At 46.3% G+C, this 23,638-nt stretch overlaps 1 protein-coding gene across 11 annotated transcripts in view; it reads left to right on the forward strand.

Annotated features, from left to right (window-relative positions):
• LPP (LIM domain containing preferred translocation partner in lipoma) overlaps nt 1-23,638 on the forward strand; it is a 351,697-nt gene that overhangs the window by 156,701 nt on the left and 171,358 nt on the right. For all 11 annotated transcript variants that reach the window (XM_082320729.1, XM_082320728.1, XM_082320732.1 and 8 more), the window contains one exon: nt 5,192-5,304. In XM_082320729.1, the coding sequence (XP_082176855.1) occupies nt 5,192-5,304 (113 nt within the window). The remainder of the gene's footprint in view (nt 1-5,191; nt 5,305-23,638) is intronic.

Below are 23,638 nucleotides of genomic sequence, written 5' to 3' on the forward strand. Positions count from 1 at the left end.
CTGCGGCGTCACTTCTGCAGTAGGAAGTTTCCCAGACCACTTAGTAATACTGCAATATTCTGCAGGTTTTTGCAGTGGTTATTGAGGAATTCATGGTAGCCTCAATCAAAAGGATTTTAGCCCAGTGCTAAATGAATTAGAATTTAAGTGTAAATCTTAATTGTTTCAATGTAGATCACCCTCAAATTGCAAACTTTGGCTTTCTGCAGTAGAAGTTAAATACTTGACAGAGCAATGGGAAGTGTCTGTATCTGCTCAGTGCTTTCCCGAATGGAGTCTGTTTGGATCAGAATGGAAACACATCAGTGGGGGGTTTGCTCCATCACTGTCCTTCTTCTGTCTCTGAGTCAGGGGGGAGCTGTGTTTTTCAGCTGATTCAAACCGATTCTGTACCAGCATCAGAGTCAGAAATTATCAAGATGACAATGAGAAAGGGTTATTTTTGTTTGGAAGGAGAAAAATGAAAAACATCTGGGCATATAGTCTTCAGATGTCAGCCAGAGATCTGGGAAGACCAGTGTGAACCCTGTTTTGTTGGTGGATAGATTTCATTAAGTTATTGTTTCAGGGAAAAATATGATGGTTTGCTTTTTTGTGTTTCTGAGGGTTTTCCCCCCAAACAGTCTCTTCTTACTGAACATGTGAGATCTTCTTTGTGTCTAAAAGTTTCAAAGCTGCAAATCTTCATGTCTAAACAACTGTGTCAGTCAAGGGGGGAGGCAATTACTGTGCTGCAACTCATTTGTTGACTGGCAGATATATCTCCCTGAAAACAAAGGCTTGAGACATACGAGCCTGATCCTGCAAAAAACTGAAGTGTACTTAAAAATTTAAAGGTTAGGCTGTAAGTGAGAGAGGTGCTTGGTGCATGAGACAGGATGTTTTTCTCAGCTTGTACTTGTACCCAGAAGGTATCAGGCAGCCAATGGCAGAAATATTAAGAGTTTCTATTCAGCCTGACAGGCTCGTGCTGATGTAGACATCTGTTAAGGCTTTGAAAAATTTTTTATTTGTACATTTGAAAAGTGTAATAATGAAATGTTCGGATCTCCTTGGAAAGTGTAAGAGGGGAGATTTTGGGGATGAGAAGGGTAAAACCTTGCAAATGCATCTGCATGGCACAGATTTGATTGGAGCCAAAAGCCAGGCTGGGACTTGGGAGGCATCACTTCTGTTTATGGCTCTGCTATAGTTTCCAAACATAGCCATGATGGACTGACTTAATTTCTGTCTAATTACTTGATTGTAAAATATCAGGGAGAGCATTACTGGGGCTGATAGTATCATCTCTCGTGGTTGTGCTGGGTGATGCTCCGGCACAGGAGCGGGCACGGGCGCCGAGAGAAGAGCTCAGAGCTGCGGTTTCACGGCACGTTGCGCTGTCATATCTGAAATAACTGAGCTGGCGCATGTGTCGTGCCGCACAGCCCCTTCATAGGTTGACTCACGGTCTTCACAGCTGTAAGAAGAAGAAACGAGTAGCTGGCGCAATGAGGAGTGTTTATTTTCTCCTCTAAACGTATGGTGATGGGTAGAGATTTCTCATTGCGAGAGCTGAAGGCAGGCTGCGCCGCGGTGCGAGGAAGGGCAGGATGCGGCTCCCTGCCTGCAAGCCTGCCTGCCCCGGGCTCCCTCCACAGGGGGACTTGCCATCAGAAGGTGATTTCACCTGCCTTGAAGTAGAAATTGTCTCCTGGAGGTGTGTTGATGTCTCTCCGTTGATGGAGCTCGGTGCAGTCACTCTCATAACTTAAGTACTTCCAAGTGTTCAGGCTGATGCCAGGTGAAGATCAACCAAAAGAGCAGTCTCTGTGCTGAGCAGCAATCAATACTAATAAGCCTTTTGCCCATTGTATCCCTTATTCATGGAAGGGCAGCAGGGTTAAATCAGGCAGGAGAGGGTGAGTGCTCAGGGTGGGATGTGTCCTCCCCCAGCCCATGGTCAACGGGTAACCCCACAGCCCCATTCGCCCTGTGGCCGCCAGTGCATCCATGCAGACCAGGGGACGGTCCCTTCCCCAGCCGGCTCCCCACGTAGCTGGCTGGTGCTGGAGGTGGTCAGCAGTGGGTGGCAGTGATACGCTGTGTGTGTAGATGGACTTTCCTGCCTCCTCCCACAGCTTGCCTGGCTCTAAGCAAGTGAAATCTGTCTGGCTTGCAAAGCTTCTGGGGTGAGGGAAGGTCCCCAAGGTGTGTTGGAGCAGTCTGTAAGGAGATGCTGCTTAAATGGAGTGTAAGCTTGCTTTCAGCTTTTTTTCCTCCTTCAGTCCCTCAAATGTAGACCTATTTCTTCCACGTGTCATCTAAAACTGTATGCTGCTCAGGACAGAGATTTTTACGGTCTTTGCATGCTTCCCTCTCTGTTGGAGGGAGACTTCCAGCAATGCCAATAATAATAATACAGTAACAGCTTTCCCTCCTGCATCTGAGGGAATACGCTCCCGCGAGTGCAGTGGGAACAGCATCGGGTCCTATAGTTGTGTGTGGGAAAGAGGAAAGTGCAGTGGCAGAATAAATAACTAAAGCTGTGAAGGAGAAAAGTCCATCTGTTTGCAGAGGACCAGGAAAAGGCCAAACATCTGCAAGGTCCCCCCAGTTCATCAGGCATCTGCTTTCTGCTTCCCAGTCTAAAAACCTTCCCATTTGTGGGGAGAGCAGAGCCAGCAGCTTATCTGACACAGATGGCAAGAGTCAGCAGAGCTGGGCTGGGATGCGGTAAAGCCAGCTATCTCCTACTGCAAAAAGAAGTGTTTTCTTCCAAGCTCTAGAAAAGGGCTCTTCTCTGTTTCTGTCCTTTGCTCCTTTTCTGAAAAATCTTGCTGATGTTTTTTTCGTTTGGGAGGAACGGATCTTCCAAAGGGGCAAAATGGTGTTTGTTTTGTGTTTGTTCTAGCAATTGTTGTTTTCCCCTTCTGTTACAGCAATTGTTATTTTTCCCTTCTGTTTATGCACAAACCCCGTCCCTTTCCCTGTCTGATCCCCTTCAACACATTCTCTACCTTTTGCTCAGGTGCTTTGAAGGGTTGTAATACAGCAAGAGTGTCTGACTAATGTGCTGTGCAGGGAGATGAGTCTTTGGCATCGGAGATGGGACTAACTGGAGAAACATCATCTGAAGTGTATTCTTTGGGAAGTATGTGTCCGCTGGAGTTGAATTTGTTTGCAAAATCACGTTGGTTGGTTGGAGGGTCATTTTCAGAGGAAAGGAGAAAAGTTTACTTAGCACTCAAACATCCAGCATTTTTTAGAACTGAACACGAAGATATTAATTTCAAAATATTTCTTCTTTTCTTCTTACTCTGTATTGTATTTCATCTGATTTGAAATAAAAGATTGGATTAATTATAGGGCAAAGAGGAGGATGCTGCAGATGTTATTGGACATAATTTTTTTTTTAAAATCAGTCTTGAACTCTATAATATCATGAGCCAGTAGGTTTCACGGGATTTTATGTATTGGAGCAACATGGTTGTCTTAAATTAGTTTTCAGTGTGTTGTTTTTGAACTGTCTTTGTGCATCTGTATTTAGGATGATACTTTCTTAGGGATTCAGAGGGGGTTTTTTGAGTCATATCCATGCTCACTTTGGGGAAAACGGGAAGAAATTGCTTTCCTGGGAAATAAGATCCCTAAAAGTCCTAGGGGGAGTTTGTGCCTTTCAGAGAGTGATTTGAATTTGAACAGAAAAGCTTTCCAGGGCTGCAGACCTGTCTGTTTCCCATGGCAAATAGCATGCAGGTGCCATGCCAGCGGTGCTGCCCAGCTGGTGCCTGCGCCCAGGGCAGGCTGAGCCCAGGGCTTTGAACCTGGGCACGGGTGGTCCAGAGGACTGCGGGTCACTGGGGTTTGGCTCAGCACCTCTCTGAGCAGTTTGGAGCCTGCTCCTTGGAATTTGGGGATGGCACTGAGGGCCTGTAGCCAGGAGGTGGTGTGGCACTGCATGGAGATGTGGAGGGTCAAGTAGGGAGCCCATATTTCCTCCCCAAAGGGTTAAACTCCCCCAAAAGCAACAGTTCCTATATACATGAAATATCACACTTCTATTTATCTTGAACTTCCTTCCCAGATGCTACACACAGGAGAGCCAACAGCGAACAGCTCTACTTGCAGCATCATAGAATCATTAAGGTTGGAAAAGACCCTTAAGATCATCAAGTCCATCAAGCTTTATGAGAAGAAATAAAATATACCAAAGTGGTCCAAATTACAGGCAGCTGCCTCCCTAGGAGCCAAATCCAGTGCTAATAGCAAACGCCCTTTTTTCCTCCTTAGGAGGTGCTTTCAGAACCTGGTGTCCTGCTCCCCACAGCCTGTGCTGTTCTGTCCTTGTTTTCTCCTTTTTCACCTCCCATGAAGTTCTCAAGGAGACATCTCCAATCTCTGTGATAAGCTGGATGGCTTCACAGCCAGTATGCTGCTTTGTCTTCATGTCAGCACTTCTGGAAGTTTAAGACAAGCAAATTAAAGTGTAGATATTTTGTACATCACTCCCATGTAAAAAGCCACCTCAGAGTTAAGAGGTGGATGCTTCTGAGCTTGCAACTGGCCCATCATGTGGCTGTTGTCATTGAGAAGAGCCTGTGATCTTCCCAGCAGTTCTTGACATGAAGCTATGAAGTCCCTATAGGAAGAGGGAGATGCAAAGAGCATGGCTGCCTGCCAGCAGCAGGGATGCAAGAGATGGGCTGGTCTAGATTTTGGGCTCCAGCCCTCCATGTGTCTTCTGCAACAGGGAATCTCTGCTTTCAGACAGCATCTGATGCTGTCTTTATAGTGATCAAGAAGAGCTGGCACAATTTAGCACACAAGGGGGGTGAACTGGATGGGATCCATTGCAAGGCTGCACATGGGGCGTTCATTATTGTAAGTTTTTTAGTTGCCTGCGGCAGGTTTGAGATGGAAGCTTCAATCTGTGGAGCCGGTTGTTGGTGCCTTCAGGCTTTGTGGCAAGTCACCTTCTGCTGCAGGGTCTGAGCACCTCTAAGCAATCTGCCAACGTTACTGAGCTGTTGTAGCCATCCCCTGAAGCAGCGAGGGGTGCAGCTGAGCATTTAATGGTTAAACGATGTGTTACTTGCTGTGCCGCAAAACTGATGGCAGAGCTGCGAGTTTTGCAGGGTTCATCCTGATTATCCATGCCATAATGTGGGGAAAGGCTGGTGAGTCTAAGTCCTCCCATTCTCTCTCCTAGGGGACTTCCTTCCTCCACCCCCACTTCCTGTGGATGACCTTGGGAACGTCACATCATCACAAGGTGCCTTTCCTCCCCCGCCCCCTCTGGATGACGTTACTTTCAATGTGCAGGTAAGAAGACAAAAATTTTATCATTTGTGCAGAACTAATCCAAAAATTGTGGAAATGAATGGGTGATAATAAAACGAGGTGGCAAAGTGCTGTGGTTAGAAATCATGTGTCAGGAACAGCCAAGTCAGCTTTAGCAAGCTGTGTTTCCCAAGAAGGGAATATTTCCATTCAAAACTTGCTGGGCTATTAAAGGATTTTTCCCATCCGGCTTGAATTAGAAGACTAATTGCCTTATGTCCTTGTGATGGTGGATGGGAGTGAAACCTTCCCAGAATGAATTGTTTTCTGGAAGGGCCATCTCCTTCCATGGACTGTGGAGAGACTTTAGGGCAGTAATCTGATCCTAAAAGTGCTTTGTTTAGATGCCTAAAATTAAGTGAAGCAAATAAACCCTGGCCCAGGCTCCAGTGATGTCACTGAAACCCTTTTCACCCCCTTTTTGCTGGCTTGGATCCTCTAGATTTGCCATCTGGGTGAAAGTGCAACTTCTAAGATGCATCAGGTGATGATGGCATGTCCTGTGTGGACAGGGACATACCTTGAACACCTTTGAAAGGTATGAACGTGTTGCGCAGACATCACCGGCTTGCCTGGAGTGCCGGGCGCTGTTGTGTTAGCTCAGGCGCAATCAGGAAAGATGTATTCAGACTGCAGGGACAGGCTGTCAAGGTGATCAAGGAGTGAGGAGCTGATCTTGTCAGTGGAGACCAGAGGAGTTTGACTTGTTAGCTGAGCAAAAGAAAGGCTGAGGAGGGGGTATGGTTGCAAATTTGAAATACATTTGGGGAATAAGCACCAGAGAAGATCAACTATTTCAGCTCTGAGTTGAGTGTTGGTACAGGAACAGGAGAGGCTGAGCTTGCCAGAAGTACCGTCATGCTGGGTTTTAGAAAATTTCTAAGCGCTGAGGCTGCGAAGGTCTGGAAGAGCCTTCTGGGAGGAGCAGTGAGAGCAAAGCGAGCGTGATCTAGGTTTGAGGCTGATGAGATTTGCGTAACCACGTATCCACAGCCATGGGGCTGCCCTTGGTGACCCTGGAAGGTTGTGGCAGTCCTGTGTCCCTTGATGGATTTGAACCTGAGAATAGGCTAGCAGGCAGATATTAAACAGGATTTAAGAGATCTGACTTAGTTGCTGACCCCGCCACAAACTCTAGAGTCAATTCATCTACTTTGTGCCTCTGTAAAAAGAAAATGTTTCCCTCCCTCGTGGGCTTCCTGTGATCTCTTGCCTGTGGCGAGATGGTCAGATGCTATCACAAAGCCTCAGTGTGTTCCTGCAATGGGTTCAGCGATAGCAGCAGCCTTCGAGAGGGAAGGGGTTAATGAGGATTGTGTTCTCCCTTGCCAGGAAAGGCTGCAGCCGTCAGGGACATTAGCCAAGTGTGGAGCATGGCTTTTCCCAGCCTTGGGGGAATGAAGTAATTCCCCAGCAAGTGTTGTTCTGTCTCTTATCTCTCCGAGAAGAGTGGACCCCGTGGGAGCAGGGGAGCTTCCAGACCGCCCTGGGAAGCGACAAGCAGCAGGCTCCTGGCAAGGGCAGGGCTGCCTGCGCGGGAGCCTGGGCAGCAGAAAGGGGTTGTGGTGCCTCACGTGCTTCTCCGGGGTCAGGCTTCCCCCTGCTGGGTCGCCCAAGGAGGGGACCTCGCCGTGTTTATTGAAAGGGACTCGTGTCTTCAGCTGCTCATGCCTCCCTCCTGCTATGGGTCCAAAGATGCGCCTGAGCTGCTCGGGGCTGTCACTGGGACGTGCCCCTTGGTAGAACCACCCGACAGGACGGCTCTTCCCTGCTGAGCTCATGAAATTGCTATTTGTCACACCCTTTCTCTTTGACTTTGGGAAGCTGGGGCTGGAGCCATGTTCAGTGTTGGGTTTTGGCAGGAGCTTGGTTAGAGCACGATTCCTTCGCATGGCATCCCGTTAGGAGGAAGGCGAGCCTACCAGTCATACCCCAGCACTCCTGCCTGTCACCACCCCCAGATGTACTATACGCAGCAAACACGGGTCTCTGCCTTTAATCTATGCTCTCTTGTCACCTTTTTCGCCTTTCTTTTCCCTTCCATCCTCTGAAGGAGATTGGGAGCAGACAAAAGCCAGGGATAAGTCAGGAGCCGGTGGGGTCTCGTTTTGCAAGATCAGCTCCTTATCTTGCAGGAGCAGCAAAAGCCATGCAAGGAGGGAGAAGGGCAGGTGGCATTTGAGAAAGCTGCTCGATGCCTTTGTGCGTTGAACGCAGTCATTTTCACGACTCCAGACGGAGGTTCACATGCTGAAGGAGCAGAACGAATGGTGGCTGTGTTACTTTGCTGTGAATCCTTTCTCAGCCCTCAGGACGTGGTTGCCTGAAGGCAGGGATCTCACGAGCATATGTTGGATCAGGCTCCAACAAACTAAAGCCAAGCCTGATTCTGCTCTCCGATGCCAGGCCACTTCATTTCCATGCCTCAGTTTCCCCATTGCTTAATGTAAGTGCTGGAGCAGATGACCCCGTTCCTGAGCATGGACCAGATCTGAGGCTGCTGCCTGGGGTGGTTCGGCCTCTGCAGACCCTGTGTGAGCCCTCCAGATTTACTCCAGCGTTTGAAATTTATCTGCTCCAGCAAATCAGCCCCTTTACAACAGAAACCTCTCTCTGGATGGCAAAGTGCTGATGACAGCTTATGAAATATGTGTGCTGTGGCTCCAGGTAAAGCTTTTTATACTAGGTGTTAAGTTGATGAGGGCAGGAGAATGCATATGTTTAGTTTATTATCATGTTGTGCGTTACTGTTAGGAGACAGCTAAAAGCTGCACGGATTATTACAGTTTAAGTTGTAGCTTAAAAGCAGCAGTTAAAATAATAATGCCCAGTTTTCATAGGCCTGGATCTCTGGATCTCTATTTGGACGGTGGAACTGGCCACTTAGGATCAGATCCAAAAAGGTACTTTCGTATCTGACTTCCCTTGAGGTTCTTATGCTCTGACGGAAATCAGAGGAGGACTGCGTTGTGAAATACCTTTGCAATAGATCTGGCATTTTCTTGTAATTTCTGTTTTCCCATCTAGATCTGTCATGTTCAGATTCACAGCATGGCTGAGGAGGAAAGGGGAAGGTAATTTAAACTCTTATTAACTGTAATGCTTCAAAGAAAAAAAAAAAAAAAGAAAATGAAATGTTTATTTTAAAAAAGAGTGCATGGGGCTGGGGGAGAGTCGTGTTGGGAAGTTCCCCTTCGGCTGAAGGGAGCTGGCGAAGGCGAGGGCTTGTTCCTAGAATGGTGGTGAGGGCGCGGCGATGGCGTGTTTGACAAATAAGGACATGAGCAAAGAGCCTGTTGCCACGTTGGCTTAGGCTCAGTTTAAGAGGAGAAAAAAAAAAAAAAATCCTGGATGGGAAGAAAAATGAAATCACTGTTTGTCAAAGGGAAATAGATAGATCTGGGAGGGAGGGAGGCAGGTTTTTTTTTTGTTTTTTTTTTTTTTTCCCTTCTAGTTTCAAACCAGGGATTCTGCACAGGCCAGGGAGAGCACAAGTGAAAAACTCTCATAATCAACCTCGAGTGCCCTGTTTGCTCACAGAGAGGGACCCTTGCTCATGGCACCAGCAATTTCTTCCTTCCTCACCAAGCGGGGTTACTCGGGCATGAGGACTGTGCACAGCAGTGTGAAAAGCTGGTCCCTATCCCATGTCCGTCCCTGGGAAGGCTGGCTCTGGAGCCACGTGTGCCTTGGGTGCATCTTGATAAGCTGTATCGAGGGGGCTTCAGATCTCCACTGTCTTTGAAATGACCAGTTCTTCTTAAAGGAGAGGTTCAGAGCCCAGCATTTTGTGTCGGGGCAGGACCTGGGTGGCTCAGAGCAGATGTGACCCTCAACTGCGGACCTGCCAAGGGCCACCTTGGAAGAACATGCATTTATGAACCACTGCTAATTACCCGCAGGTGCTGCACCTGCATTGTGGGTCTGATTTTCATTTGGGACCATATAGATGCTACCGCAGCACAGAAAGGAGATGATTGTATTCAGCTGGGAGATTGCCTCTTTCCCAACAACCCCTGGCTGTTATCAGTGTGTTTTTTATTGACAGGCCACAAAACACTTTACAAAAGAAATACGAGTCTCTCCCTGATAAGGAAGCTGAAGCAGGGAAAGTGCTTTGCCTAGGTCACCAGGCTGACCAGTGGCAGGCTAAAAATAGGACCCAGATCTCTTGCATCCCAGAGCAATTGTCTGCTACATTGCACTGCCTCGTTACTGTAAAAACCGCGAATTAATGAGTAAATACCACCAGTGGCTGAGACCAGAAAGAATTTGGGATATACTGAAAAGGATGTGCAAAAGTGGTTTAGGATGGGGTTTAGAGTGAAGAAACAATCAGACTTTGAAGAGTTGCATGAAGGGTAGATTTAGATTAGATATTAGGAAGAAATTCTTTACTGTGAGGGTGGTGAGGCACTGGAACAGGTTGCCCATAGAAGTTATGGATGTCCACTCCCTGGAAGTGTTCAAGGCCAGGTTGGACGGGGCTTTGAGCAACCTGGTCTAGTGGAAGGTGTCCCTGCCCATGGCAGGGGGGTTGGAACTAGACAATCTTTAAGATCTCTTCCAACCCAAACCATTCTATGATTCTCTGATAAAATAGTATAATACACCAGTTCTTGTTATAACCACCTATGCATGGAGGGGCTGCAGTGCTGCGCTGTACATGGGCAGGAGCGGACCAGGTTGTATTGTCCTGTTTCGAAACGCAGGAAATCAGCTGAAGGGCTCAAATTCCTATTGCCAAGGAATTTTGGGAGGAGAAATGCCAAAATGCGGTCTGGAGGCGTATGCGCCTTCCTCTGCGAGGCTGTTCAGAGAGACCTGTCTCGCTCCTCCCTAGCAGTCGCGCCTGGGAGAAGGTGGGAATGTGTTGATAGATGCGAGCGGCGAGAGCCTCATCCTTGTTACGGAGGAGGTTGCCAGGCATTTTGCTGTCTGACTCCTTCCCAGTGAGCGGTGGCGGTGGTTCCTCTTAGTGGGCTGTGACTCACCGGCAAGGAAACAGCCAGAACGGAGGATTTTTTTTTTTTTTTTCCTTTTTTTATTTTGGGTGCACATATTGACAAATAGTTGGGGAGGGAAGAACATGATTTTTGCCTACAGGGGGTGCTGCCTTAAATAGCACATCTCCTGCTTGGCGGCATGGTGGCTGCGCTCTGCATGGGTGCTGGGCTTGCTTTAAATCATGTGCCTTCTAATGTTTGGTGAAGCCGAAAAGGCCAAAGAGAGCAGAACATGTGTTCAGCCTCCCTCTAGTGCTAGGTTCTGTTAATCATCGGGATTATTGGCCTGGGTGTAGGTGCTCACTGGCGAGGAACATGGGTAACGCGGCACAGCTCTTGCTGCCATCAGGGCTTCCTGGCTCCGGGCAAGGAGCGGCAGTTCCCAGTGACTCTGTAAATAAAGCCATAGTCTGTTGCTTGCCATTTGAGATCCAGCTTTTGCAGACTTCTGGGACTCCTAACCTAATTTATTAAAATCCATGTGATAAGCAACTGCGTTTTATCTAAATTGAAGCAGTGCCCAACAGTATAAAGAAATTACCTGGTAATGTTAAGCCTCTTACTCAAACCTTGGCTTTGCAGGAATGCTTTTGATCTGTCTCCCTTCTTCTGCCTTCCTTGTGTGTTTGAGAAACAGGAATGTGCTGTGCTCTGAATTAGACTTGAACAAATTACATGTATGCTCTCTGAATGTTTAAATGCTCACTGGCTCTCTGCAGGTCAATATGTGTTTGCTCTACAATAGGGGTTTCTAGGCACTAAGGTGAGAAAAATCAGTAATACAAAGTCTGTATATGTTGATGAATATCTGGATGCATGACAGATAAAATGCATGTTTTTCTCATATGCATATATATACACACTCTATATATGTATGAGAAATGCATAAAGAGTGGGGATATGGAGCAGACCTCCACATTGTTGGGGAACAAGCATGCATGTTTTATCCCTGCTGCTTTTTTATCCCTTTCTGTGGGTAGCATGACCAGTAGATCCAGGATCACAAGAGAAAAAGAACACTGAGCATTTCTTACAGGCAGTTCTTGATGCAACCAATCTTACACGCATGTTTGTTTTACAATGCCAAACCACATTCTATTTTAAATCTTTAATGAACCTCTGTTCCCATCTATGTAACTTTCCAATCCTTGCTCTCTTCAGAATAGACAAAGATGGTTATTATAAACCACAAATTTTACTGAAAGGGTAAACTGGAAAAGTTTTAATTGTACAGCGTAAGCCTGCCATTCATCTCTCTCCCTGGCTATTAATATCTTGGCAGTGTTATAATGCAGTACTGCCTTTAATAGCGAAACCTCTCGGCAAGGACTACAAAGGAAGCAAGGATCCAAACAGTTAACTGTGCTCATTATTTTCATCATGCTTATTACTGTGTTATTTAATGTATTTGTTATGTTATTGTTTAATATAGTAACACAGCATGCAGGATGCGCCAGGACCTGCACTGGTGCACAGTTGTGCCTTCCTTGGGAGGAGGGCTGTGATTGAGGCTGGGAGATGCTGTCGGAGATGGAACAGAGCGGCTTTTGATCATTTGCCATACAGCGGGTGATGAGGTGAGGGAGGAGAAGAAAGCAAAAGCCTAATATAGATCATATGTAAATAAGGGTATAGGACCATCTAAGAAGTTGTGATAGGAAACAGAAAGGTCAGAGATGTTGCTGATGGTGATGTTGAGAGATGATCAAGCTAGAACTATCCCAGGTTAAGACACAGGGCAGTGTTATGCACATGTGCCGGCTTGGGTCCAAACAGCGTGGCTGTGGTCCCCCAGTGCTGTGCCCGAGGTTACAAGCCCTGGTGGGCACCTCCTGGCTCCTTGGGTACGTCTCTTTGTGGGCCACTGTCATGCTGCTGGTGCTGGAGTTGGGTTCAGTGCTGGCACCTGCGGAGAGGTTAATCTATAACTGGATTATCCACCCGTGGGTAATAGAGACATGAATGTGCGAAGTAATAGGGGAGGCATGGAGAGCATGCAGAAAAAGCAGGCAATTTTATCCTGTCAGAGCTACTACTGGCCTGTGACAGACAAAAAGGAAGCAAAACCATCATTGTATCCAAGGTAGAATTATTTAAGCAGAGGGAAAATAAAAAGATAATGAAGACGTGGGAATTCTCCCATCAAAGCAGATGAGCTGAGTGATGGAAGAGAGTGAGATAACATGATCAGAATTGAAGAAATTTCTATTCTTCTCATTTCTGAGTGCTATTCAAATCTTTTGATGGATTAGCAGGTCCTAGGAAAGATCTCTTGCAAGATCAGTTTCTCCTGTGTCAAATTTCTCCTGTGTCAAATCCTGGGTAGCCTGTGCTGCATTAGGGAACTGTAATGCAGTGGTGAAAGTAAGACAAACAGATTGTCAGTAGCAAGAAGGAATTCTAAAAATTGTAGCAGACAAATTATTACACCTTTTCTGTGAAGGTGGCTGGGATTGGAAGATGTGGTTTAGAAAGTTAAAGTCTTTGCATGCAGCTTGGGCATGGTGGTAGGCTGGAAGATGGCAGAGTGTCAGACTCCCACCTTGGTTTTGGTGCTTTAAGTACTGTGATGCTGTGCGGTAAAGAAATGAGCTTTGGTTAAACAAGATGAAAGGAAATAACAGCTATACTGATTGGAGAATCCAGTTGTCTGTCTAAATTCAGTTTCACAGCCCTGGAGTAGTTCAAAGAGTAGGGCAAACTTCATCCTATTTTTGATGCAAATTTTGCCTGGCATTTGAGACATGGATATGGAGAAGTTGTGAGAGCATCTAATTTCCAAGAATGGAAGCGGCTCAAATGCAGGTCCCTGTCTCTGGTTTTTAGTTTCCATTGCTGGCGACATCGGCTGCCGTGATGGGTGGTTTTGTTGTCAGAAAACGTTGCCTCTGTGAAGACCTGCAGCACAGTGACTGAGCAACCTGAAAGGCTGTAGAAATACCAATGGGAAATGATGATGTAGCCAGAGCTGGAGGATTCTGTTCCAGGACAGAAGGGCAGGCATGATTTTTAAGTGTCTGCTGCCATTAAACTTCATCTTTGCAGGACCATTCCCTACAATTGTATTTTTCAGTTTTGATTTGCTGATGAATCATAGAATCATAGAGTCGTTAAGGCTGGAAAGGACCTCTGAGATCACAGAGTCCAACCTGTTAACCTAACTGCCTGGTCCACCTCTCGACCATGTCCCTAAGCACCACATCCACATGTGTTTTGAATACTTCCAGGGACTGTGATTGCACCACTTCCCTGGGCAGTCTGTTCCAATGCCTAACCACTCTCTCTGTGAAGAAATTTTTCCTAATATCTAATCTAAATCTCCCCTGGCACAACTTGAGCCTATTTCCTCTTGTCCTATCACTTGTTACTTGGGAGAAGAGACCGACCGCCACCTCGCTACAGCCTCCTTTCAGGCAGTTGTAGAGAGCAATAAGGTCTCCCCTCAGCCTCCTCTTCTCCAAACTAAACAACCCCAGCTCCCTCAGCTGCTCCTCATATGACTTGTGCTCCAGACCCTTCACCAGCTTCATTGCCCTTCTCTGGACATTGATTAGCTTTAATGCACAAAGAACAGGTAAGGAAGAGCATCTGGAAAACATCATATGACGTTTTTAGGGTTTTGGGTTTAGTGGTGTGATAGGTAAAACAGAAATGTAAATAAAAAGCCGTAGCAACCCCACGTGGTGCTGAAGCCAGCAAGTGACAGCTTCGCCAGAGGTGCTGTGCAAACTCCTCTCATTCAGCAGTCCTGAACTACAGCTCCTTCCCTCTCCATCTCCTCATTTCCACGTCTCTCTTTTGCCATGGAAACAGCCTCATGTCTTGTCATGTCCCAGATCTCGCCTTCCTCTTCAGCTCTATTACTCCACTCACTCCTGAGTTGCTCTCGGCTTCCTCCCCCTGTCTCTGGCTCTGCAAATTCCCCTGGTTCTGCCCCCTGTGTGTTCCCCAAAGATGCCGCTGCCGAGGTCTGTGCAGATGTTCGGGTGTCAGCGCTTCCCACGGGTGGTGGTAGGGCTGCCCTCTGGGAGCGGCATCTGGTCAGTGCTAAGGACGGGAGAGCCTCTTAAAGACATTTAGGTAGGGAATATACTTTCTGTGCAGAAGTAAATCCCGTTTGGCTTTTGTGGCTGTGTTGGCCCGAAGCAGAAATGCAGTTAAAAGATATTTTCCTGAGGTCTGATGTGTACTGGGGACACCATGTTTTCTGATGCATGAATTCTTGTTGAAAAAAAACCAACAACTTACATTCGTTTGTCTGCGTATGGACAGTATCAAAATAAACCTCGGAGCTCACCTGGGAGGGATCTGCACACCGGGGATTCCCTCTGCAGGGTTTTGCAGCGGTCTCTTGGCAGCGCGAGTTACTCGTTGTTCAGCTTTCTGTGTATTTCGGGTCCTTTTTCTTCAGCTGAGGTTCTCACTTAGGAAATGTGTAGAAGGTAAGGTGTCCGAATGAGGAGGTGGTTATTAAAAAAAGAAAGAAAACCCGTGGTCATCCAGCCAAATCAAATACCAGACACACATCTGGCAGCCTTGAAGGGAAGGTAAAAGTGGGCCTAATGGTTTGGAAAATGAGATTGCAAACTTCTTGAAGGCAAAGACCTTCCTCCGTGAATCAGAACTGCGGGGTCTGCCCAGCTGAGGCTTGTCTGCCCCGTGGACTGCAGCCATCAACCGCCCCAAAAACGTGCAGACTAAGGCAGAGGCCAGATTTTCCTCTTCTCAGCTTTGAGAGACATATAGTAGATTTTTAATGTGACTCATTTCTGCAGAAGCCAAAGCCAAGCCATTGACTTTCATGTAGTTTTATACATCCATTTTGCTGACATTTTGCCAGGCTCACTGGGAGATTCTTGAATCCTTGCACACGTTTTGGCGCACACCCCTTCCTATTACAGCAAAACAAGCAAACAAATTCAGAAGTATGTTATATGTTTAACTTCTGGACTTGGAGCTTATTCAGGCTGTGAAAATTGACTGGCCAATTTTAATTTTACTTTTTTTTTTTCAGTGGTGATTTCCTAATAGCTTCACAGCCCATGTTCAGGAATGCTTTCTCAAATTGGGAGAAGCTTTACTGTGTGCTTAAGCTTCATTAAAGTTGATAGAACTTATGCACACGTGTAAAATTAAGCATATGCTTATGTTTTATACAGCCTTTTTGCAGGTGACACAAGCAGCTGCATATGGGTTTCCAACATGTGATTAAATTCCAAAAGGAGTTTTTAAAAACAGTTTTAGTCAACCTTAATTTTCTGAAATTAGTAGCTTTAACAAAACCTATCTTTTTTGATTAAAATTGCCTGAGACGTGTCCCTTTTAAAAAGCTCTTCATTTAACTGTCACAATATACAGTCTTGTGTGGGATAGAGTTTGTTCATGTAAATTTAATTTCCAGTTAAAGTGGTACAAACACAAAGTGATTTCAATGGATCTCTGTGATTGCAGCAGTGCTATTGCTTTCTCACCTCTGTCGATGTTGGGACCAGGCGGAGCCATTACATTGTCAGCTGTGCCCTTTTGCGTATCACAGATCATAAAGCTTCACCCAGTCACCCAGGGAGAGCAAAGGCATCCAGCCTTGATCCACAGACATCAAGAGATGGGGAAATCTTGGAAGTTTGTTCTAGCATTTCATTACCTGCAGTATTACGCATAAGTGAATATCTCTGTTATTTTTAAATAGAATTTCCCTGGCTTTGGCTTCCCAGCTGCTGCATGTTTTTCTGTTTCGCTAGATTGGACAGTCTTGTGGTATCTGGCATTTTCATTCTGTGAAGCTGTTTAGATACTGCTATTGAGCTATTCAATCACCTTCATAAATGAAACCAACTGAGCTCTCTGTGTCTTGTTGTCAGCTGTTTCTGCTTTTCTGGCGCGTCTCTCAAGTTTTTAAAACGCTGCCTTCCAAACTGGACATGGTATTTCAGTGCCAAGCTGACCAGAAGTGTTGAAAGGAGTAAAATCACCTTCAGCTCTGTGCTTTCCTTGCTCCAGGATGGCACGGCACCAGCCTGGAGCTGGTGTTTGGTGTGGTTTTCCCCTGTGGAATATAAATCCAGAGTTGGGGGGCTGTGTGTGACAGCGTACCCTGTGCGTAGGCGTGTGTAATTCATGGCTTGTGAGACACGTCCTGGGCCGTTGGAGGCATCCTCCTCTTCCCTCTTCTCTTACACCGCAAAAGGAAAGAGGAAGATCACAGCTTGGCCAGAATGTGGAGATGAAGGGAGTCTTTGTTCCTGGACATCACCATGGGATCTTTTTTAAATGTAACATCCATGTTGTACAAGTCAGTGGGAAAGTCTTCCTTTACTGCAGCAGACACTTAATGAGCTATTTGGTTTCTGCATTGATTGAACTTTGCAACTATATTGGGGTAATTGGTTACTCTTGGGTTATGGTTCCCCTTGGAGGTAGATGATGAAATATTCGATATCTCCTCTTAGTTCTCAGTTTTTCTGCAAGCAGCAATACTCTGTGGGGAACATCAGCTCTGCTTGATGGCTAATTAAACATTAATTTGTGACGATATTGGAGCAGATTTTAAGTTGGTGGGGGAGTGGGCAAAGAAAGGGGAAACTTTTAACAGTCACCATAATTATCAGTAACGAGTCCTAATGTAATTGCATTAATTAAAAGAAAAAGGATATATTCCCTGCTGCTGTAAAGTTAGTTACAGTCAGTGAAAGTCATGCTGGGTCAAAAGGATTTCATGGCCAGCTGTTTTTGCCCCATGGACAGAGAGGTAGTGCTGTCCCGCAGAAGGCATAAAGAAAAAGATTCTATATTCCACTTCATATTGTATATTCTGCGGATGAACAGGAACGTTTCACTAATTCAATTTAATTCCCAAGGACGAGTGATTGTAACTCCACCCGGAGAATATTAAATTGCCTTAATGGAAAAATAAACTGGTTTTATTCTCCCCCTTCTCTCCCCATCTTCCCCATTCAGTTTTCAAATAACTTTATGTGCCTCCTTAGTTTATTAATACACTTCTCATCTTGCTGCTGATTTTGCATCTGGTAGCATTTAACACAGACAAGACTCCCAAAGCTTTTGATCAGACATGTTAAGTAAACTATCAGGACCGTCGGGTCTGCTGCTCTGGCAGATGTCAGCTCGTGGGACTCCTCCTCTCTCTTCATCCCTCGACTGTTCCTTGTCAAATCCATCCTGTTGCTTTCATGTGCTTGAGGATCACAGTGCCTCTTCCCCATGTACTAGCTGGCCTGTAGTATGCAGGTTCTTCGGTCGACTGAATGACATTTGCCGTTTTGCTGTTTTTCGGTAGCACGGCAGTTTTGCAAGCCCCGTTTAGCTAACCTTGAAATCTCCAGAACTTCCTTCCATGAGCAAAATGCAGCAGTCAGAAACCCGAAAAAGCCGGGTGCAGGTTTGAATGCCTGAGGTAGAGGTGTCAGTCTGTGATGTGGGGAGCAGGGGGCTGGATAACGCTGTCCTGGGGCTGAGGGGACCAGATAGCACAGGACCTCTGTGTTGGCATCTCCAGCTTTGGGGCACAGGCAAGCGCACACCTAGGCTGCAAGCTGGATCTTGTTGAGTGCTTTGACCTATTTGCCCTATCCTCTTTATTCCTGTCTTGTTGCCTTCTGTTGTCCTCAAGGGTGGCAACGAGACAGGGAGTGTTGCCTATCTCCTCACAGCTATTCCATGTCCCATCACAGCCACTGGGGTCATCGGTTGCTGGCCATGGATCCAGTGCTTCAGCAGAGTGTGCCCCAGGTCGTGGAGCCTGTTGGCTAAACCTCTATGATACAGCTTCATCCTTTCTTGTTTCTCCTCACTCATCTAATATCCAGGGCCAAATCCTCTTCTGTGGTCTTGAGAAGTCTGGACAAACTGTGGGTGTTTGTGGCAAAAGCTTCTCTCCAGTGTTAGGGGCAAGAGCTGTTTGGAAGGGAGCCTAGTCCTGGGCTCTGCCCTGGCATTACAGCTGCCCATCTGCACTGGTGGCATCCTGCCCCTGCATGGAGCCAAGATACTGGTTTCGGGTTTGGGGCCCCTCTCAGGATGTGCAGAGGGCAATGGCTCGTTAAACAGTGATGGAAGAAGGGCCATTGGCCCATGAGCCAGCGCTCAGCATGGCAGCGGCTCGGATCCAGCCCTCTGATCATGGGAAATCAGGGCCATCCTGCAGTAAAATTGCAGCTGGAGCTTGGATGGTTTGGACGGTAGTTTGTTGTCTTCTGGCATGTTTTGTCAGGGGTGGGACAACAAATACAGAGAACGAAATGTCCCTTAAGGAGCTGGGTTGGCCCAGTGGATTAGTATCTTCATCTGGTGGCCAGAATGAGCTTCGTTGTGTCTCTGAGTTGCAGCACCATACTCCCACCGCTCTACCTGCTTTCCCTTCCCGGGTCTGGTACCCAGTTGACAATAAGCTCCTTGGGAGGGGAATGTTTCCTAACACGTAACTGTATGTGAGCAGTGCCAGTCACACTGATCTCTAGGGAAATACGCATCTTTATTTGTCATACAGATTCATAACTGCAACAAAGTCTTTGCTGTCTTTCATATATGTGTCCCAGGAGGCTGAGTGCAATTGGCTGTGATTTCTGTTGTCTCGGCTACAAGGAGGGAAGAAGTGGGTTTCCAGGTGTGGGTCCAAGCCCTGCCACGAAGGTGATGGTCAGTTATTAACCTGCAGAGACTGACATGTACCCACCAGCAGAAGAAGTGACCCCTGGCTGGTGTCAGCTGGTGGATATAAAGCACAAGTGGAGGCTTCATGTAAATGTCTATAGAGAGCCAAATCAGATCAGCAATGGTCATTAGGGAGTGTCCAGAGAAAAAAGTGAAAAAGGAAGCACAGAGGATTTTTTTATTTGTTTTTAAAGTATCTTGGTGGAGTTTTCTTCCATGTGTTTCTCCAGTTGCTTTTGAAGTCCATGTAAACTCATAGCAACAACAGCGTCTCGCAGCAGAAGTAGCTCTGCAGCTTAGCAGCACGTTGTGTGACAAAACACCCCTTTTTCTTTGTTTTGAGACTGATGCCTTCTAGTTTCATGCTTTCTTCTTCTGTTATCTGCTTTCTCTGTTTTCGTTTGGTTTTTTTTATTTATTTTTATTTTTATTATTTGTCCTTTTTATAAGCCTCCTACACCACAGTAAGTTTATAAATTGGTTGTTAAGGTTTCACAAGATGTCTCCTAGCAATACTTAGCAAATAACTTTTCTTCATCTGCCTGTTCATTTGCCCCAGCTGTAAGCCCGTGCAGTTCTTTACAACACCTTGCTGCTTCAGAGATAAAATCAGTTAATGGTCAGGATACCCAGTGCTATTTACATTTTACGCTGGTGGAGAAATCGACTGTGGGACTGTGGCTACCCCAGACCCGTGTCGTAGGTCTGGGACTGAGCTGAGCTTGGACTTCAGGAGTGCAGGCCCCCTTGCCCTGCTGTGTCTCCTGCGGTTTGCTGCGGCACAGCTGCTGGTGTGAACTTTGCCAAGAGAAGATATTTGGCACATTTATTGGCCCTTTTTGGGGCAGTAAGGTAGGCTGGTGTTTAGTGGATGATCACCCCCCACCCCATTTAAGTCCTGTTGCAGGTAGACCCGCCTGCCTCCTTACGAGGAGTTCTTCAAAAGTGGCCAGAGTTGTAGAAATGTTGCTCAGTTAAATGACAGCAGCGTCCGAGACGCTGAACGATGCCTTTGAACAGCCCACTTCAAACTTTTGAAGTGTTTTCCTTTGGTCCGGCTAATATCCAGCAACACAAACCAGGTAAAACTATTCCGTGTCTGAAAAAAAAGAAAGAGCAGGGGAAAAAGTAAATCAAAACCTAACTTCCCTTTGGCTTTTATCCTTGATGTCATCAAAAGACTAAAAAGGATATTTCAGGCCTGGCTTCAGCCTGATGGAACAGCAGGGAAGTTCTTTTCTGTTAGATCCTTGATACAATCACGTCTGGTGAAATCACTGCGGTCACATCTGCTGAAATCTTCCATCATTTTGTATTTGTTTCAAAAGACTCAATCTTTCTGTTTTTAAAGGGCACGACTACTTTTCCAGCTCCTCCTTGGTGCCTGGAACGGTGATTAGGCATCAATCAAGCATCTTAGACCCCCTCACGTCGAATACTGCAGTCAGCTTGTGTCTCCATGTGTGTGCTTGGTGGCGCTGCCTTTTGGGTCTGTTTTTGGGACTGTTTTAATTTACATTAGGGAATTTGAAACAAAATGTTTGCACTTGTCTTTAGGCTCGGGGGGGAATAGACACAGCAGCTCATCTTCAAGGTGCTTCATTCTCCTGATATATGCCTTTGAGGGTGCATCTTTTTTGCCACTGCAGTGTCTTTTGTGCTTTGGATGGCTTTTGTGACCTTGGAAAGAAAACTGGAAAATTCTACAGTGAGAGAGTCGGGGTAGCAAGGATGTGTGTCTGAAAAGGATCTTGCATCTGGCAGTGGTATTGTTGGAGAAGGTGCAAAGAAATAAAAAAATAAAAAAATAAAAAAAAAAAAAAAGGAAAATTTAAACACAAACCCCAGCCTGAAGTATATCAAGACTGAATCACTTCTTTTCTTCTTCCTGGTTAAAATTTCTCACAGTCTCTTCTTGTATGTATAGCGGATGCCATCAAAATCAAACATCTTTCCCTGCTCTCCCTTGCCTGGCCCCAGCTAAAATAGGAAATAAGAGCCCCATCCTTCTTTCTCTGTCTGCGGCTCTGTCTAAGCCCAGTGCCCGAGGCCATGGAGCAGAAAGAGATGCTAACTCCGTGTTTGGAGAGCTGTTTCATTTGCTCTTCCTACCACCTCAGTGCCTACCTGAGGATTTTGACAGCCTGCAAAGCGTGGCAGGTGGCCGCTGTGGGTGCAACCTGGTGGAAGCAGGCAGCGGTCACTGAATTTATCAGCTCTGCCACCTCATCTATGGCTCAGTTGCATTTGCTGGAGATAAAGACAATAGAGTCTTTCAGGACAAAAGTCTTTATTTACTGTCTACCCCTTTTTTTTTGCCTAATTTGCCTAATTTGCCTAAATTCCCCTCTTCCTCACTCCCCTTGTTGCTTTAGTCCTTCCTTTCCATGATTGCTGCAAAGGGCTTTTCTGCTCCCTGCTTTTCCCTATTCTTGGATGTGTAAATGCAAACAGTGTTGACCTGTTGCAGCCAAAAGAGCGCTCCCCAAACACCTTGGGGTCCCTGTAAAACCAATGTACCAAGAGCAGAGAGCACTGGGGGCCCCCAGCCCATTTGTTTCGAGACATTAGCTACAACCTTTCTTACTATCCATGGTGTTCATCTCCGTTCTTCCAGTTGTGAGTTATGAGGTTATCAGTGACATGTGACAGCATGGCGTGCAGAGTGAGCTGATGCTACAAGGAAGGTTGTGTATCTAGCTGGAGCTCTGCTGTCTTGGACGTGTCCATACATGTATAACGGCATTGCATTTCCCAATAGCGACAGCTCACGTTCCTGGGGCGCGGCTCAGGGGATGGGCTCAACCTACTTTAGAGAAGACTTGAGCAAGGCTAAGGTGGATGGGGAGAAGGTGGATCTTGATGCTGGAAAATTGCACTGTGGTGAGCAAAGTCCTGATGCTCTGAAAGTGTTCAGGAGTTTGGCTGTTGCCTTCTTTTGGAAGAAAATACACCCTGGGACTCTGGAGTCACTCCTAACCTGCTGTCCATGTAACTCAGCAGGTTGCTACTGCAAAGTTACCCTCCGTCTTTCCCTGACACAGCAACACCACTGGGCATTAACATGATTCTCATAAAGGCTCAGAAGCCAACCTGGCACCACAGGCCACATTGCATCTCTTGTCCCACGGGCTAACGACTATCCCAGGCTGCGGCACTGCATGGCAGCAAACAGGGTGTGGAGGGAGGGGAAAACAGAGAATAAAAGAGAAGCAGCTGGGTCTTGGTAGGGAAAGGAATTTGGAGCAGGAGCTAGGAAGGACATCTGGGAGCCAGATTCTTCTCTTTCAGCCCATTGCAAGGAGCTGGCTTGGACAAACGAGAACCTTTCTTGTTTCTGTGCTGTAACCTACAAAATGCGATAAGAGTAAGTGATCTAGGTTGTAGGAAGAGGTGGCGTCTAGGGAAGTCATTGTGCTTTTGATGTCTTCTAGCTCGATGAATAGTCTTATGGCCTTTTTAGCACAGTGAGGCAAACTTTGAGGCCCTGCATTGCCCTCTGCACTGCATGTTCTGTAACGAATGTCCCTTGGGGTGGTGTGGGGGGACCTGTGGCACTGACTGGTGTTGGGTGGTAGGATTAGTAAAATTAAAGCCAATTTTCATCAGAACAGAGTGGGTTGATATGGCTCATGAGTGGATTACCACCATCACAGCTGCCCTGAGCTGCACACCAGGAATTCAGGGGTGAACAAACAAGCCAAGCAGTGAAGCGCTCTGCTGTTTTTCTCTCTTTTGCCTTGCAGCAGGGACTGAGCCAGGGGATAGGAGTGTAGGCGTTGCAGAAGTTCACGTGAGTGGATAGTCTCTGGCATGAGTAATTTGTTGGACTGGGTTGGCTTATGTTTGTTTTTTGTCGAACTCACGTTGGCTGGGCCAAAGATAGCATCCTTTTTCTTTTTAAACCCGTTTTTCCATATTCTGCTGGCTGAAAGGGAGGGTGTGCAAGCGACATGTCTGCAACAATGCCATAAATCCAGACAGAAATAGAATTAGCAGTTCTTTCTGGTTCCGGTGTTTGTATCTGCGAGGTCATGAGCTTAACCAGTCTGGGTTCCTCGGAGCAGAGCCGTGTCTGTGCGAACCTGTTGTGCCTTGGGACCTGGCGCTTGGGTTTTGTTCCAGAGCAATATCATAAAACTTTTATAGCAACGTCATGGCGAAGAGCATGAGAAGAGAAATAACTTAACCCTCTCTTGCTAAAGTTAGCGTTGCAAATTCTTCTCCTGTTTCCACGTGCAGCAAATCCCTCGGATGAGTCTGGAGCACTGTGGGGAGAAAAATGCAAGGTTCATGGAGATGGGGAAGAGAGAGCAAGCAGAAACCTGTCTTTGTGAGGATTACCATTTCTTAAATGAACTTAAAGTCCAGTCCTGTCCCAGTAGGCCCTTACATCGGTAGCATTATTCGTTGGCATTGTCATACTGCATTGTGCTCCAGCATCTGTAGAATTGGGCTCTTAATCTATGTTGATTATGTTTTAATTGAATAAATAAATCTTTTACAGAGCGTAGAATCAATAGAGATGTTTTCATGCTATTTTATTTTATTTTTCTAGGTTTCCTAAGGACATTTAACTTTTACAACCTTACAACTTGTTCTGCAGCATTTGCTAGTCAGCTATTGCGTAATTGTTCTGG

The sequence above is a fragment of the Platalea leucorodia genome (genome assembly GCF_965183815.1).
Source record: "Platalea leucorodia genome assembly, chromosome: 8".
NCBI classification, from domain to species: Eukaryota; Metazoa; Chordata; class Aves; order Pelecaniformes; family Threskiornithidae; genus Platalea; species Platalea leucorodia.